The sequence below is a fragment of the Neopsephotus bourkii genome, unplaced genomic scaffold (assembly GCF_033783945.1).
Source record: "Neopsephotus bourkii isolate Nb327-2 ecotype Australia unplaced genomic scaffold, CSIRO-AGI_Nbou_v1 NB_533, whole genome shotgun sequence".
NCBI classification, from domain to species: Eukaryota; Metazoa; Chordata; class Aves; order Psittaciformes; family Psittacidae; genus Neopsephotus; species Neopsephotus bourkii.
This window is the reverse complement of record NW_026901034.1, coordinates 2,537,195-2,554,806: the sequence shown is the minus strand read 5'-3', so window position 1 is coordinate 2,554,806 and position 17,612 is coordinate 2,537,195. Positions and strand designations below refer to the sequence as shown.

General features: G+C 42.7%; 1 protein-coding gene across 2 annotated transcripts in view; it reads left to right on the top strand.

Annotated features, from left to right (window-relative positions):
* The first annotated feature begins 4,808 nt into the window (after nucleotides 1–4,808).
* IFT140 (intraflagellar transport 140) overlaps nucleotides 4,809–17,612 on the top strand; it is an 80,667-nt gene continuing 67,863 nt past the window's right edge. The window contains exons 1-6 of one of the 2 annotated variants that reach the window (XM_061350757.1): nucleotides 4,809–5,513; nucleotides 5,825–6,000; nucleotides 7,237–7,458; nucleotides 12,101–12,222; nucleotides 13,338–13,480; nucleotides 17,432–17,607. In XM_061350757.1, the coding sequence (XP_061206741.1) occupies nucleotides 5,854–6,000; nucleotides 7,237–7,458; nucleotides 12,101–12,222; nucleotides 13,338–13,480; nucleotides 17,432–17,607 (810 nt within the window). In that variant the 5' untranslated portion in view covers nucleotides 4,809–5,513; nucleotides 5,825–5,853. The remainder of the gene's footprint in view (nucleotides 5,514–5,824; nucleotides 6,001–7,236; nucleotides 7,459–12,100; nucleotides 12,223–13,337; nucleotides 13,481–17,431; nucleotides 17,608–17,612) is intronic. The other variant, XM_061350758.1, reaches the window with a different exon arrangement.

The following is a 17,612-nucleotide window of genomic DNA, read 5'->3' as shown; positions in this document are numbered from 1 at the left end:
GCCACAGCTTCTCTGGGCAACCTGTGCCAGGGCCTCAGCACCCTCAGAGGGAAGAACTTCTGCCTAAGAGCTCATCTCAATATCCCCTCTGTTAGATTAAAGCCATTCCCCTTTGTTCTGTCCCTACAGGCCCTTGTCAAAAGCCCGTCTCCAGTTTTCTTGTAGTCCCTTTAGGCACTGGAAGCTGCTCTAAGGTCTCCCTGGAGCCTTCTCTTCCCCAGGCTCAACAAGCCCAGCTCTTTCAGCCTGTCTCCAGAGCAGAGCTGCTCCAGCCCTTGCAGCATCTCCATGGCCTCCTCTGGACTTGCTCCAACAGCTCCACTCCCCTCATGTGTTGTTGCCCTAGAGCTGGGTGCAGGACTGCAGGAGGGGTCTTCCGCAGAGTGCAGCAGAGAGGGCGAATCCCCTCCCTCGACCTGCTGCTCATGCTCTGGGGATGCAGCCCAGCACACAGTGGGTTCTGGACTCAAGCACACATTGAAGTCCGGTCACTGGCGCTTCTCATCCACCAGTACTCTCAGTTTCTCCTCCACAGGACCGCTCTCAATCCTTTCATTCCCCAGCCTCTATTCATATTCAGGGTTGTTGGAATAGTTTTTTATTTTCTAACACACAGCTATCTGTTTATTGTAGTAATACTCAGCAGTAACTAATTATTGAATCTCAGTTTTATGTGATCTTTTACAAGAAGCAGTGATTTTATTTGCCATTTGAAATTGTTTCATAAGTTATATTAACCTTCTGTACTTTGATATTACCATACAAAGTATCAGGAATCACACAGATAATGCTAACTACTATTTTGAAGCTACTTAGGCAGGTAGGGAGAAGGTTATAGCTTTCTGGTAACTTTAAGAAAGTCTTCACACTTTATCATACAAGAGACTGATTTCAAAACTTAACAAATCTGAGCTAGTTAAGTAGAGCAAATAACTCAGACATTCAGAAGACAAAAAGCAGCAAAAAGTGTATGCTGCTTAGGAAATAAAAAGGGGACCAAAGAAAATTACTACTCACCTAAAACGTTGTTTGTTTTCAACAAAGGTGCATGCAGTAAAAATATCAGGATGATTTCCACTATTCTGGTTATGTCCCAAAACCTGTACCAGTCATCTCAGATGCTCAATAATGAAGATGATCCTTTATGCTCATGGAAAGTGTTATGAAACAACCTCCAAAACTGTTACCAGTTCAGGGATCCTCTCTTCAGAAAAGCATCTCATGCAACACATTACCTGAACTGTTTTACTGCAACGATCAGTGTTTTGGAAGCACCAAAACATATCTAAACATTAAATACTTGTAACTTAGAAGGTTTAATTTTGCTTTGAGCTTTTTTGAGGAACTTCATTGTTTAGTTTTGCTTTAAAAGATGTTTTATTGACATTAGTCAAATCTCTTTTGAGATTTTAAAAGCATGTAATAAAATTCTTTTTTTGTTTGTTTTTATTAAACAGGTTTGAGCTGAGAATCTGTACCTTGGAGGGAATTTACAAGTCAGCTTTACACCTACAAAAACATTAACTGATCCTGCAGTTATGAAAGATAATTAACCAGATTGAGAACGGCGTCCAAAATACATATGCCCAAATCAACCTCGGCAGTGAGGCTGCTCCAAAGAAGGTCAGTGTCATCTACCTGGAAAGTTTGTACAGGAGGCCCAAGAACCAGGCCGTGAAGGTCAGCCCCTTGCAGGATGCAGAGTCTGTCCCTAGATGGAGCTGTGTGCCACCACAACGGCTGCTGTCAAGTGACGGGGTAATGGGCACAGCCAGGCATTTTCTCTCTTTGCACGCTTAAGTACCCTGTACCCCGTACCCCTTTTTCATTTAAATGGTTAATATCTAGTAAAGGGGCTTGTACCTCACGAATCCAATGAAGGTACAGCCTAATGTCTTGCAAAGCTGGACAACCCCACCCCTGAAATCATTCAGAAGCTATTCTGGTGTAAATGCTGGGTCTCACTCCTGAAAATGTAACCACCGAATGAAACTATAACAAAGCTGCAGAAATAGCATAACTTAAACGGTTTTTAGAATAGTTAACACTTGCACCTTATCAGCTGCCGTTTTATCCCTCACCTGTCGCTACAGGGCTTTGCAAGTGTGGGTAAACCCTTTGGGCCTGAGCAGTGGATTTATTAAGGTGAGGCACAGCGTGTGCGGAACTGGCCCCACCCTTTACACCTGAGGTTTATCTGCCAGGGCCTAGCAAGCTTGGATGGTGACAGCAAAGTCCTCACGTAGTAGGTTTGATTAGAGTATGCTTCTCCTAGATGGATGGCATTACAGAGCTAAAAGAGCTCCATCTCCCTGGGTTTGAAATTAGAGTTGTCCTTCTCCTAGGTTGGTTCCCAAAGGCTAGTGAGCCCACCCTGACTATGGACACACTTTGTCTGACCCTTCAGTTGAGACCTGTCTGGCATGGGAGACCCTACCGGATGCATATGCCACCACTAGCATAGCTCCCAACCTCACAAGGGCATGCAAGCTCTTTCCCTATGACAAGGGGGTGTCCATGAAAGAGTGTTAAATTGTAATACTGTGTAAATCATGAAGTGGTCTACCCAGTGAAAAAAAACCTTGAACTAGCACAGAGTTTACAAATAGCATTACAGAAATCATGCAGCTGTCAGCCTGTCTCCAGATCAGACAGCTCCATGTCCCTTTTGTGCTGTTGCACAAAGGGGGTTCTGGGTGCAAGCACTCACTGAAGTCTGGTCATGGGGAGCTGCCCATTGACCAGTATCTCCAAGTCCTTCTCTTCAGGGCTGCTCTCAATTCAGTATGTCACTAGGTGTTACTAGAAAAAGTTGGCCACTATCGTAAAAAGTTACCCAATTCCTCTTCCCACAAAAGCTCTGAAGAAGCTGATGTACTCTGGGCTGTACAGTCACGCGCGGTTCTGAGTTGTGTTTGTATTTCACTAAGTCCCAGTCTGTCGCATTGGGGCTTGGTGTGTTTGTGATGGAACCTCCACTTCCAGGAGCTCGGCGCTTTCCGTCTCTCTCCGCTGTGCCAAGGGACGGCTTCGGTTGTTTCCGTGGCTCTTCGGCCCAGGTCGGGAGTTTCCGTGCCGGGGCTCTCCCCGTTGTCAGGGGTAACGCAAAGCCTCTCGGAGAGACTGCGGCCTTCGGCGCCTGGCCTCGCTTCGGGGCTGCCGGTGGGTAAGAGCTGGCGGTGGGGGGGGGCTGGCCCTCTGGGGCCGGCCTGAGCGAAGCCGCTGGGAGCCCTCCGCGGCTTGGCCGGTTTCTTCCCGGTCGGTGCGGGACTGGTCTACGGGAGCGGGTTCGGTCGCGATCCGCCTGAGACTCCGAGGCGGCCGGGCCTCGGTAGCAGGCGCCGTGACGGGAGAGGCCGGGCCTGCCGGCAGGCGGGACCCGCACGTTTACGGCCTCGGAACTGCTGTGACTGTGACGGGTTCTCGGAGCCCATCGTCTTTCCGTGCGGTGGCGACCGCAGCTCGGCCGGGACACGGCGAGGCTTGTGCCGTGGGCCGGGCCTGTTCCCGCGCCGTCCCTGCTCCGTCTTCTTACCAACGCGCTCAGGATTCAGGCAGGCTTCTACTGTTTGCTACTACCTGGCTAGTTAGAGAAAGCACTGTTTAGTCGTTAGGCATAGTTTTTAGCGTAACTCAGTTTTGTATTTGATTTTTTTTTTTCTGGGGCTAGCTATTTTAGAATTTTAATTGCATTTATTATGGGTAGGGATTACAAGAAAAATCTATTTTCTTCATAGGAAACTGTCAAGTCTTGTCAGGAAAACCACCCAGTATTGTGTTACATGACCTGTGAACTGATAAACCCTGAAATAAGGCTTGATTTCCCCAAAGGATCTGATATCCCAAGCACAGGCCACATTAGTATGGTGTATGATGTCTGGACTAGATCTCACTTGTGTCTGGCCAGTTAAGAATAGGGACAGAGAATGACCTTGAACCTCTCTTTTTCCCTGTGGGCAGGAATTCCTGTCATCTCTAGTGTTCCCCTCATGAAGTTCACCAAGGCCAAGTGCAAGGTCCCGCACCTTGGTCAGGGCAATGACTAGTATTGGTACAGGCTGGGGGATGAATGGATTGAGAGCAGCCCTGTGCAGAAGGAGTAGAGATACTGCTGTATGAAAAACTGGATGTGAACTAATAGTGTGTGCTCACAGCCCAGAAAGCCAAGGGGATCCTGCCCCTCTGCTCGCTCTGGTGAGACTCGCCTGGGGAAAGTGTTCATCCAGCTTTGGGGTCCCGAGTGCAAGAAAGACATAGACCTGTTGGAGCAGGTCCAGAGGATGCTGTGAATATGCTCCAAGGGCCTGAACAGCTCTGTTCTGGAGACAGGCTGAGAGAGCTGGGCTTGTTCAGCCTGGAGAAGAGAAGGTTTCTTAAGGGGAGACCTTAGAGCAGCTTCCAGTGCCTGAAGGGGCTACAAGAAACCTGGAGAGGGGCTTTTGACAAGGCCCTGTAGGGACAGGACAAAGGGGAATGGCTTTAACCTGACAGAGCAGAGACTGAGATGAAAGCTTAGGCAGAAGCTTTTCCCTGTCAGGGTGGTGAGGCACTGTCACAGATTGCGGACAGAAGCTGTGGCTGCCCCATCCCTGGCAGTGTTCAAGGCCATGCTGGACAGGGCTTGGGGCAGCCTGGTCTACTGGAAGGTTTCCCTGCCCATGGCAGGGAGTTGGAACTGGATAAGCTTTAAGATCCCTTCCAACCCAAAGCCACAGCTTCTTTGGGCAATCTGTGCTAGTGCCTCACTACCCTCACAGGGAAGAAGAACTTCCTGATGTCTGTTTAAAAATGTTCCCCACCTTTCTAATCAAAGTCTAATCAAAGGTGCTGAATCAGATTTAATTTTTCTTTTATTTTGGGAAGACAGACTTCTTAAAGCAAAATGTTTACTTTAAGCACTGATAGCATATTTGAAGGAAAGAGACCTTAAGAGTCTGTTTGTGTCCATTTTACATTCTGCTTCACGTTCCAGCTGGTGACAGCCGAATAGAACTGCAGGTTTGGCTGTGCAGAAGAAAAAGTGTCTTCCCCTGAAATGTGAAGGGAGTCTTAAACTTTTCACAGTTTTTTTTTTGTGTGTATGTTTTTTTCACTGTGTTTTGGCATTATTTGCTAATAACTGGAGGTGGTTTTCTCAGTCTATTTTGCTACTGAAACCAAGCCACTCAAATCACGGAATACAAATCCTGAAGACCATCTCCATGTGTCATGGAGTGACTATCTCCATTTTTGACACACAACTCTGACGAGAGCATTGCTTTCAGGTTTTTCTTGGAATGTCAGCACTTACTGTTTTCATTCGAATGTAAATAACAGTTCAAATGTAGGTAACAGACAGTATGAGTTAAACTAATCTTGTGTCATTTCAGCAGTACAAGCTCCAAGGTGGTGACAGCTGTTAAAACTTACTTTGAAAGCCCTGATATGAGACTATGAGGCTTTACAACATAAACTTGCTTTGTCTGTACATTAGTTGACACCTTTGGATATGAAGAATTGGAAGTAGCTTTCTGGTAAATTCTGAGTTATTTCAGAGTCCTCTGAAATAAGCCAGCACAAGCCACTGGTAAGAGGTTGGTACCATCCTATGTGCACTATGAACCTACAGACTACAGGGCTCAGTGTTCCTCCATGTTTTTAAAACTACCACTATAACCTTTTTCATGTCTCTCTTGTGCATATTAACATGATGATGCTGCAGCTTTATTTTTCCCCCATTTTTAAGTATACTTATTATTTTATATACCATATATATTACATATAGCTATAATATAGCATAACTATGTATGTTATATAGTTAAGCATGTGTGTTTTCCTTGTATAGGCTTGCAGCCTGTGACAGCCTCTGTTGTCATGGCTGTGTATGTGGATCACCGAATACAAGCTTCAGATTCAGTTACATCCACTTCTCACATAGCGTGGCACCCCCTGCACCCACTCCTGGCAGTGGCTTCCATCAGCACAGCATCTGGGGGCTGTGTGGATATCTACCTGGAGCAGGTGAATCAGCAGCAGCTTTACTTTTGGACTTGATATCATTTTGCTGGGTTGAAACTTCATGTTTTTAATCTGTTTATTTCCAGCCTTGTGCTCTTTGAATCCTTCTTTCTGGATTTTACTTATTACTCATGTCCCATGCTATATAGGACTTGTCAGATGAATCAGCTACTGATTAAATGTATTTTATTAAAAAGTCTTCATAAATTGATCTTTCTATTGAAATTTAATTTTTACAGACTTCAGGTCTTGTTTGTGATAGTTACCAATTTGCTTTTTACTTCTCATGGTATGAGAATTTCAGGCTTACAAGTAAAATGGTCACAAGCTTTGTTTTGTTTGGGATTTTTATTTTAAAGAGAAAACTGAATAAAATGTACTAAGAAATTAAAACAGAAAATCATTCTTCCACCTGAAGACTGAGGTGGTGTGCTAGACTCAGCTTGTTCCATTTGAGTAGGTAGCTTCCTAGTATGATTTTTGACTCTAAACAAATATGTCCTTTGCCTACTCAAAACTTTACACAAGAGGCTTGTGTAGGACTTTGGCTTGCATAATTTTCAGGCAGAAAGTGGTATTTAGGGAACTGGCACTACAGGCTATCCTGTAGCAGATGTACTGGATATGTTTCAGTCTGTTAATAGAAGTAGTCTGTAAAATGTACACTTTTCAAAGGGTATTATGAAAAATTGTCATCCAAATTTCACAAATGGAAAAATAAACGCACAGGGAGGTTAAATGATTTGCCTGAAGTTTTATTGAGAACTACGCACATAGGAAGGTCTACTTTTAAAAGCTGCTTAAGCATTAGATTATTCTGTGTCCTCTTTGAAGTGCTTTCTTCTTCAAAAGTTTTGTTTTTTTCCTTGAAATGTACTCAAAGTCTCTAACCCATCATATAAGGGTAAAAGTTTGATACTCAGCGAGAGGTCCTCATATGTGCTGCGAGGGAAGAACAGCCTGGAAAAGCAGAGGGAGGCCATCACTTAACACTGCTGTGTTTTCATTAATGGTTTTCAAGTGGATGTACTACATATTGTAGCACAATTTTATGCATGTGAAATAGCTGCTAAGAGAATTTGTGTAGCCACTTCATATCTCTTTCAGAAAGCAATATTACATGCCAGTCCCCTCCCATAGAAAAATATCTTGTTGGCTGGGAAGTGAATCTGAAGGTTTAGCAGGACCCTCGTACTGAGTTTCCATTGCGCTGAGCTTGTACTTTATTTTCATTTGCAGGGAGAACATGTGTCTGATGCACATGTTGAAAGAAGCTTTCAGGTCACATCACTTTCCTGGCACCCTTCCAGACCCATTCTTGCAGCAGGCTGGGAGACGGGAGAAGTCGTGATACTTAACAAACAAGACAAGGAGCACCACGCTGTGCCACTGCATCATAACACCACCATCACAGTCCTGAACTGGAGCACAAATGGTACCCGCCTTGTGTCTGGTGACAGGGTGAGTGGTTGAAATTCCAAATCTGTGTTTGAACACAGTGTTGCAAATCCTGGAATAGGAAGGGATTAGAATAACAGAATTGATAGGGTTGGAAAGGACCTTAAGGTCATCTAGTTCCAACCCCCCTGCCATGGGCAGGGCCACTACACACTAAATCGTGTCACCCAAGATTCTCTCCAACCTGGCCTTGAACACTGCCTGGGATGGAGCATTCACAGCTTCCTTGGGCAACCCATTCCAGTGCCTCACTACCCTCACAGTAAAGCATTTCTTCCTTCTATCTAACGCAAACTTCTCCTGTTTAAGTTTGAACCCGTTACCCCTTGTCCTATCACTACAGTCCCTAATGAAGAGTCCATGGATTATGGAATGGATTGTTATAAGAAGGGATAGTTGTGGCAGAGATAGATTTCCTTACTTTAGGTACAAATATAAACTGTTAGGGAGTAAAATAAAATCCCAGTGTTTTAACTTTTTCTACAGTACTTATTGCTGTTTTATCCATTTATCTTTAAATAAAAGCATATCTAATCTCAGTATATGCTGAGCAGGAGACTAGGGTTTAGGCTACTTAATGGATGAGGTAGCTGAGGCCTTATTTATATGGAGATAACACATTAATGTAGCCACAGCTTACATTAACCCTATATTTGTAAGAAAACTTCTTTTTCAGATTAATTTAATTGGTGTAAGATCACAGTAATGAAGTCATCTTAAAACAGATGTAGGTGTTCTTACAGGCAAATATAACATTTTACTGACTTACCCTAACTCCTCCTCTGATGAGAATACTAATGGCAAATAAGCAGTGGTTTTAAACAAGTGCCTTAACATGACAAAACAAAGCCAATGCATCTCTTGGCATGAACAGTCTTCAGTTTTATGTAGTTTCAATTGCTGTAGTTGGAAAGACTAAACTCAACAGATGGAAGAGCAACACAGCTGAACCCAGTAAAGTTCATTATTGCAAAATAGCTGTGTTAGCCTCAAACAAACATTGAAAAACACAGCTGAGCACAGCTCAAGGTACTCTGGTGTCCATGGTCCTTAAAAGCCTACAGCTGTGTGTGTAGTGACCAGCTGGAGCTAATTAGGCTTCCTCAGAGCCAGGCATGTGAGGCATAGCACATAGCTGGTTCAGCAGCCTATGCCTAGTTCCAAGATGACCCCTTTGCCCATCCCTTGTGTGGCCCACTCAGTATTGTACCATAGTCTGGTGTGTAGCTATGCTTCATTTCCTGTGTAAAAACAGTAGCTTGTAATTTTAAAGTGTTTCCCATGAAGGTTGGTATTCAGGAAGTTTCTATTAGTTGAGTACTGCTGGGATCATATTCTGCCCATATTAGAAGTATAGGCTTAGAAAGAAGATCAATATTTGGGCCCTGATTTGGTTTCTGTTTGATCTTCACTGGGACTTCGTAACTGCAAGTGCTCAGCTGAGAATATTCAGTCATCATAAATCCTGAGTTGCAAGAAAATTATTTTGAAATAACTCCTTAAAGTTGGAACGGGATACTGTGAAAATCAGAAGCTCTTGATTTGTGTTTTAAGTAACAAATAACATGGATGACTTCCAGGTTTCAATCACACAAAAGAATCCTAAGGATCTGAGTGCTTTCTGTAGTGAAAGTCTATTTAGAAGGCAAATAGCCTATATAACAAGAAGCTAAAGTTTTGGGTTGTTAAGAATGACTGGGAAGATACAGGATAGAATCACAGAATCAAGTTGGAATGGACTCCTATAGATGGTGAGGTCAATGTTCATTGTCCTTTTGAAAAAATACCATTTCAAAACAGACCAGTTCAGCATCTTTTCTATAACCTGTCACACTCAGAAGAGATAGTGAGCTTTTTTATTCCCAATCTCAAGTGCTTTAAACTCAGAATTTAGTTTGCAGCTAGGCTAATCTAGATACAGGATGGGCCATCTAGAATGGAATGGAAGGAAGGTCACAGAATCATAGAATCATGGAATGGTTTGGATTGGAAGGGACCTTCAAAGGTCATGTAGTGCAGTCTGCCTGCAATGAGCAGGGACATCTTCATCTAGATCAGGTTGCCCAGAACCACATCCAGTCTGACCTTGAATGTCTTCAAGGATGGTGCATCCACCACTTCCCGGGGCAACCTGTGCCAGTCTTTTACCACCCTCATTGTAAAAAATTTCTTATTCAGCCTGCCTGTCCCCTCTTCTAGTTTAAAATCATCAGCCCTCATCTTGTCACAACAGGTCCTGCTAAAAAGTGTCTCCCCATTTTTCTTATGGACCTCTTTTAAGAACTGCAAGGTTAAAAGACCCAATTCTATCAACCCTTCCTCAGAGAAGAGGTGTTCCATCCCTCTGATAACTTTGTGGCTCTTCTCTGGACCCTTTCCAACAGATTGATGTCTTTCCTGTACTGAGGACTCCAAAGCTGGATGCAGTACTCCAGGTGGGGGCTCATCAAGGCAGAATACAGGGGCAGAATCACCTCACTTGACCTGCTGGCCATGCTCCTTTGGATGCAGCCCAAGATATGAGAGATGGCTAGGCATGGCTGCCAAGCCATAGCTCTGTGCCCCCACCTCCAGTGGCTATGTGTCCTCTATGAGAGCTCTCACACCCAAGCCCCAGCAGACACCCCCAGGGGACAGATGGAATAGACGATGGCCCCATTTACCAGAGTTGTTCTGGGTAGCTCTGTTGGAGCTAGGCACTTGTCCTCATTCCAGCACAGATCTGGGACATGCTCCCATTTCTGTTCCCACCATGCTGCTGTGGGGCTTTACTCTCCTGCAGTCGCCTCTCTCAAGGCACCCAGGCACACCTCAGGCCCTGGCCAGTCTCTACATGTGAGGGAGCTTGCAAGTCCCCAGTGTGCCCCGGCAGAGCGCTGCAGTAGAGGGCTGGAGAAGGAATGGGAGAGGAAAAGCTACAGAGGTGAAGAGCAGCACAGGAATTGCAGAGATACAGAAGAGGCAACTGAGGACAGGAATTCATACACAGGAGGCAGATGCGTGACAGCAGTTTTATAAAGCTGCAGGCTTTTCCTCCAGCTTATAAATGGTGCAGGTGTTCTTAGTTGGGGTTCCTGGAATTTGGTGACATTTAAAGCTGAGGGAAAAGTGAGAGGAGGAGCCAACAGGCCATGAACTTTCAGAGCCCCTAACCACCTTTCCCAGGGCTCTGTAGTCCTTCTTGATGCTTTCCAGACTACTGCTGTCTATCTCACTAGCACCCACATGGACCACTAGGAGGGCTTACTAGACCAGGCAGCCTCTCAACAACACCCCTGATTTGAGCCCCTGGTAGACAAGACACCTCCCCTGAAATGAAGTCAGGCCAACAGATGGGTACCTCTGTGCCTTTCAAAGTAGAGTCACCTACCACTACGACCCACTGTTTTTTTTCTGGATTCACATTCTTTAAATTGTAAGAAACAGCACTGCACTTTTAGAGTGGTATAAATATTATCATCTCACTGCTGAAAAGAAATTCGAACTTTGATTTTTAGGCAAAGGAAATATTACCTTGGAAGGCCTCAGCTGCACCTCATGTGACTTCTAGTTAGGATGATGAAGAGTGTTTAGAGTGTACCACTGCTACTAGTGCTTCACTTCTAGAAGGACTATACTGAAAACAATAAAGAAAAATAGAACAAATTACAATACCTCTTTTTTGTTACCTATCTTAATGAAATAAAATGAGATTGAACTTGATGGTGCAAATTGTTACTGCTTTTTTCATGAAATGCTTGCACAGAGGGCCTCCAAATGCAATTTGGTTCCCTAAGATTAACATAATTACAAAAATAATTATCTTAAAATTGCAGCTGTGAAGCTGTAACATAAATCACTTTTGGAATGGTTCCTGTGTATGTCATGGTGAACTGTCTTCTTACTTCTCTGCCTTCTCCATTCTCTCCAGTCACCAGGGGTTTGGTGCTCACTCTGAGCTGGACCTGCAAAATGAGCGCTCAGAACATGTGCCAGGCTCTAAGCGCCAGCTTCTATTGCCTGCTATTGAGTCAGTTAGCTAACCTATCTCCCTTTCTTTGGCATCCATGATTTTTCTGGTTGCTAAGTTCTGTTTCTAAAAATTAATTCTTGTTGTATTTTAATGTCTACTTTGAAAGAATTGGAAGCTCCAGAAATTCTGAAATTCTTCCCTTCAGTTATCTGCATCCTGTGACTTCGCATGTGTATGGTCATATACCCATGCTCATCTCTCTCAGTATTATATGCACTTACTCAGGGGTGCAAATCTTATGCTTTACTACCCTTTTTCTCAATATATTTTGTTTTAGGAATCAGATTACTTGCAAAGAAAAAGTGGAGTTACCTCAACAAATATTTGCATTTGCTGCTTACAGAGGAAAAACAAGGCTGTTTCATTTAATTGTTCTGGCTGTGTTGTTTTATTAAGAATGGATATAATCAACCAGCTTTTCGATATAACTTGATTTTAAATAAGCAAATAATATGATGTTAAAGATATTTTTTATTCTTTGTGGCTTAGTTTTAAGTAGGAGATGTGTCAACCAAATGAGAGTAAAGGTGTAACCTGTCAATAAAATGTTGGTTTGTATGTGCACCGGGTAGCTGGAATCTGGGTTCTCATTTGTTTACAAAGTGTAATGAATTAATTGTTGTCTTTTTCTAGGACGGCATCTTGGTTCTCTGGAGAATGGACCAGCGAGGAAGAGTACATGGTCCTTCCCTGCTGAAACAGGAGTATGGAAAATCTCTGTGTCATTATGTCTTCCGACCACCCCCTCCAGGCGAGTAAGTCAGACAAACCTTTGTATAAATATATATATAAAACATTCTTCTCCTGACTGTCATTTATTTTCAGGTTCTTCTCCTTCTCTAGTAGTTAGCTATTTGTGTCTTGTATGCAGAAACAGATCTTCCTTTTGTTCATGCCATTCTCTCTTTTGCTGTTTCTTCCTTTAGTTCTTCTGTTTAAAACTGTCACTGACTGTGAAAAGCAGAAAGCACATTGAAACACAATTATCCATTAAATCTTTGGCAAGAATAATTAATTTTAAAGTCACTTCTTAAATAATATTATTTATTTCCTCTCCAAGCAAAAAATAGGAAACAGCTCAGTAGAAAAAAGTATTTTTTCTTGTCTGCACCACTTCTGTTTCAAATCTCCGTAAAAATAAGGATGCTTGTGAAAAAAAAAGGTGAAACAATTGAAATGGAAATTAGTATGAAAGTTTTGCTTTGTATCTTTCTGAGTATTTTTTCTTTTTCCAATCAGTGTATGAAACATCCTTATTCTCTCTTTACAATATGCTTTATTAACTACTCATTCATAGAATCATAGAATAGTTAGGGTTGGAAAGGACCTTAAGATCGTCAAGTTCCAACCCCCCTGCCATGGGCAGGGACACCTCGCTCTAAACCATATTACCCAAGGCCTCGTCCAACCCGGCCTTGAACACTGCCAGGGATGGAGCATTCACAACCTCCCTGGGCAACCGATTCCAGTGCCTCACCACCCTAACAGGAAAGAATTTCCTCCTTATATCCAATCTAAACTTCCCCTGTTTAAGTTTTAACCCGTTACCCCTTGTCCTGTCACTACAGTCCCTAATGAAGAGTTCATCCCCAGCACCCCTATATACCCCCTTCAGATACTGGAAGGCTGCTATGAGGTCTCCACGCAGCCTTCTCTTCTCCAGGCTGAACAGCCCCAACTTTCTCAGCCGATCTTCATATGGGAGGTGCTCCAGTCCCCTGATCATTCTCGTGGTCCTCCTCTGGACTTGTTCCAACAGATCCATGTCCTTTTTATGTTGAGGACACCAGAATTGCACACAATACTTCATTCTTTGAGATAGAAAGTACTCTGTCATATAAGAAAATTGAAATGAAGTATCTGTTTGCAGGGACTTTGTACAGCTGGCAAAAGCAGCTGTGAGTGGTGATGAGAAGGCCTTGGATATGTTTAACTGGAGAAAACCTGGAGCAGGAGCACCTCTGAAAATGGGACTCCAGGAACGACTGTCCTTCTTTATTGCCTTGACAGATGGTAAGAGCAAAACTACTTCTCCAGTCTGCTGGAAATTTGTTCCCTTAATACTTCAAAATAGCCTAGTGCACAATAGTCCTGTTTCTGTATGTCCAAGATCTAGAATATACCTATATATACATCATATCCATCTATCCAAAAGAATATTCACAGGAGTTGGAGAATATTGGTAAGAAGAAATTACTAAATTTAACATCTTAGCATCTTCATGGTGAGTCCTTTCCAAAAGGATACCATAGGTATTGGATTACTGTTCCTGAAGAAAAGTGATCTCTAAGTGTAAATAAAATTAGATCTTGTCAGCATTTTGTGCAAAGCTTCAAAATAATGCATGTGTTGTGTTTTCTAGAAATAGGCAAATGCTGCTAGAACATACCTTTGAAAAGAAATTATTACTTTACTTTTTCATTTTTTTCTCATGCCTTGAAATGATGCTTCAGTCTAAGGGAGAAAAATAATCTGAGTATCTGTTTTGTTAGCTTTCTTCCTAATGCTTTTTCTTTCCTGGCATTTGCCTTGTCCCTTTACTGTTCAGGTTACTAGTTTGCCCTGAGATCGTTTTCATCCTACCCCAGTTGTTCTCATTATGCCTTCCTTTTCTCTAACCTGCCAAGTCTTTGAACCCAAACGAGAAGGTGTGTGACAAGTATTGTAATGAGTATGTGTCTGGTAGATGATTTGAGTATGTAATCCTCTCAATTCAAGTGTTAACTATTCTAAAAACCGTTTAAGTTATGCTATTTCTGCAGCTTTGTTATAGTTTCATTCGGTGGTTACATTTTCAGGAGTGAGACCCAGCATTTACACCAGAATAGCTTCTGAATGATTTCAGGGGTGGGGTTGTCCAGCTTTGCAAGACATTAGGCTGTACCTTCATTGGATTCGTGAGGTACAAGCCCCTTTACTAGATATTAACCATTTAAATGAAAAAGGGGTACGGGGTACAGGGTACTTAAGCGTGCAAAGAGAGAAAATGCCTGGCTGTGCCCATTACCCCGTCACTTGACAGCAGCCGTTGTGGTGGCACACAGCTCCATCTAGGGACAGACTCTGCATCCTGCAAGGGGCTGACCTTCACGGCCTGGTTCTTGGGCCTCCTGTACAAACTTTCCAGGTAGATGACACTGACCTTCTTTGGAGCAGCCTCACTGCCGAGGTTGATTTGGGCATATGTATTTTGGACGCCGTTCTCAATCTGGTTAATTATCTTTCATAACTGCAGGATCAGTTAATGTTTTTGTAGGTGTAAAGCTGACTTGTAAATTCCCTCCAAGGTACAGATTCTCAGCTCAAACCTGTTTAATAAAAACAAACAAAAAAAGAATTTTATTACATGCTTTTAAAATCTCAAAAGAGATTTGACTAATGTCAATAAAACATCTTTTAAAGCAAAACTAAACAATGAAGTTCCTCAAAAAAGCTCAAAGCAAAATTAAACCTTCTAAGTTACAAGTATTTAATGTTTAGATATGTTTTGGTGCTTCCAAAACACTGATCGTTGCAGTAAAACAGTTCAGGTAATGTGTTGCATGAGATGCTTTTCTGAAGAGAGGATCCCTGAACTGGTAACAGTTTTGGAGGTTGTTTCATAACACTTTCCATGAGCATAAAGGATCATCTTCATTATTGAGCATCTGAGATGACTGGTACAGGTTTTGGGACATAACCAGAATAGTGGAAATCATCCTGATATTTTTACTGCATGCACCTTTGTTGAAAACAAACAACGTTTTAGGTGAGTAGTAATTTTCTTTGGTCCCCTTTTTATTTCCTAAGCAGCATACACTTTTTGCTGCTTTTTGTCTTCTGAATGTCTGAGTTATTTGCTCTACTTAACTAGCTCAGATTTGTTAAGTTTTGAAATCAGTCTCTTGTATGATAAAGTGTGAAGACTTTCTTAAAGTTACCAGAAAGCTATAACCTTCTCCCTACCTGCCTAAGTAGCTTCAAAATAGTAGTTAGCATTATCTGTGTGATTCCTGATACTTTGTATGGTAATATCAAAGTACAGAAGGTTAATATAACTTATGAAACAATTTCAAATGGCAAATAAAATCACTGCTTCTTGTAAAAGATCACATAAAACTGAGATTCAATAATTAGTTACTGCTGAGTATTACTACAATAAACAGATAGCTGTGTGTTAGAAAATAAAAAACTATTCCAACAACCCTGAATATGAATAGAGGCTGGGGAATGAAAGGATTGAGAGCGGTCCTGTGGAGGAGAAACTGAGAGTACTGGTGGATGAGAAGCGCCAGTGACCGGACTTCAATGTGTGCTTGAGTCCAGAACCCACTGTGTGCTGGGCTGCATCCCCAGAGCATGAGCAGCAGGTCGAGGGAGGGGATTCGCCCTCTCTGCTGCACTCTGCGGAAGACCCCTCCTGCAGTCCTGCACCCAGCTCTAGGGCAACAACACATGAGGGGAGTGGAGCTGTTGGAGCAAGTCCAGAGGAGGCCATGGAGATGCTGCAAGGGCTGGAGCAGCTCTGCTCTGGAGACAGGCTGAAAGAGCTGGGCTTGTTGAGCCTGGGGAAGAGAAGGCTCCAGGGAGACCTTAGAGCAGCTTCCAGTGCCTAAAGGGACTACAAGAAAACTGGAGACGGGCTTTTGACAAGGGCCTGTAGGGACAGAACAAAGGGGAATGGCTTTAATCTAACAGAGGGGATATTGAGATGAGCTCTTAGGCAGAAGTTCTTCCCTCTGAGGGTGCTGAGGCCCTGGCACAGGTTGCCCAGAGAAGCTGTGGCTGCCCCATCCCTGGCAGTGTTCAAGGCCAGGTTGGATGGGCTTGGAGCAATGGGCTCTAGTGGAAGGTGTCCTGCTCGTGGCAGGGGTTGAAACTGGATGAGTTTTAAGGTCCCTCCCAGGCCAAACCATAGACAAGAGAGAAGTTACATGTTCAGTGTTTTATTTCAGGGACGAAATGAAGCAGTGTGGAAAGAGGTGGGAGAGGAGTTTAAATACTTTATTTAAATATGTGGAACATGGAGGATGGTAATATATTGTAAGAGTTTTGGAAAAACATTCTTTTTATTAGATACATCATATTGCCTCTTGTGTGCAACATTTTAGCATGGATCCTTAATGTTCATTCTTAAACATTTGTGTTTTCTACTTCAGCCTTTTTGGGGAAAATATTGTTTCATTTCATAAGGTTTTTTGATTTGCACTGGTTTGAAACATCGTATTTATGTAATATGAAATATTACATTTATGCAATACTATGATTTGCTAAGAAATAATGTGTGTGTGGCAAGAGATCTGTCAAATATCGATAATCTGTTTGGGTGATTTCTGTAATGCCATTTGTAAACTCTGGGTTAGTTCAAGGGTTTTTTTGCTGGGTAGACCTGTGCATGATTTACACAGTATTACAATTTAACAGAAGCTTAATGGCTTTTAAAATGTTGGTACAAGCTGTAGTTGCCAAGTCACCCAGTACTGTTGTCAGTGCCCATAGAACGACACTATTCCATTTGCATGTGAAATTAATGTAGGAAAGATGTATTTAGTGTGCGTGGTGTAGTGTTGGAGTGTTTCTAAGCAATTAAGACCTCCCTATGCACAGTTTTCTGTAATCTGTATTCTGCTGCAAATCGTACCAATTCTTAGCTACCATTCCTGTTTCAGAAATTATTATTAATACTGAAGATTTCAGAAGCCATCATTTGTGCACATGTATGCAGAAAGTTTACTTGTAGTTTAAAATTATTTAAGTGACTCCCTTCTGGATTTCCTAGACAGGAAAAAAGGGAGTAAGTTTTGGATTATTGCTCTGGTGAGCCACCATAGTCTGTATCCTGAGACAAACTAGAAGACAAAAGAATGATGGTTATTTTTACCTTTTTAGCACTTGCGGAATATTTTAAGGTAGGAAGCAGCAACTTTGATTTTTGTAGCTAAAAACTGCTGACTAAAAGCTATACCTCGTTTACACGTACTGCAGGTTCTGTGCATTATGTGGATGAGAAAGGAAAGACAAGGCATGTATTGTCCACAGACAGTCTGATCCAAAAACTTCTGTTCATGGAGGAAAGAGAGGTTTTAGTAGTGATAACAGAGAACCTGCAATTGTCCTTGCATGCAATTACTCCTGAGGGAGAGGCAGAAGAGCTCATGAAGGTAAG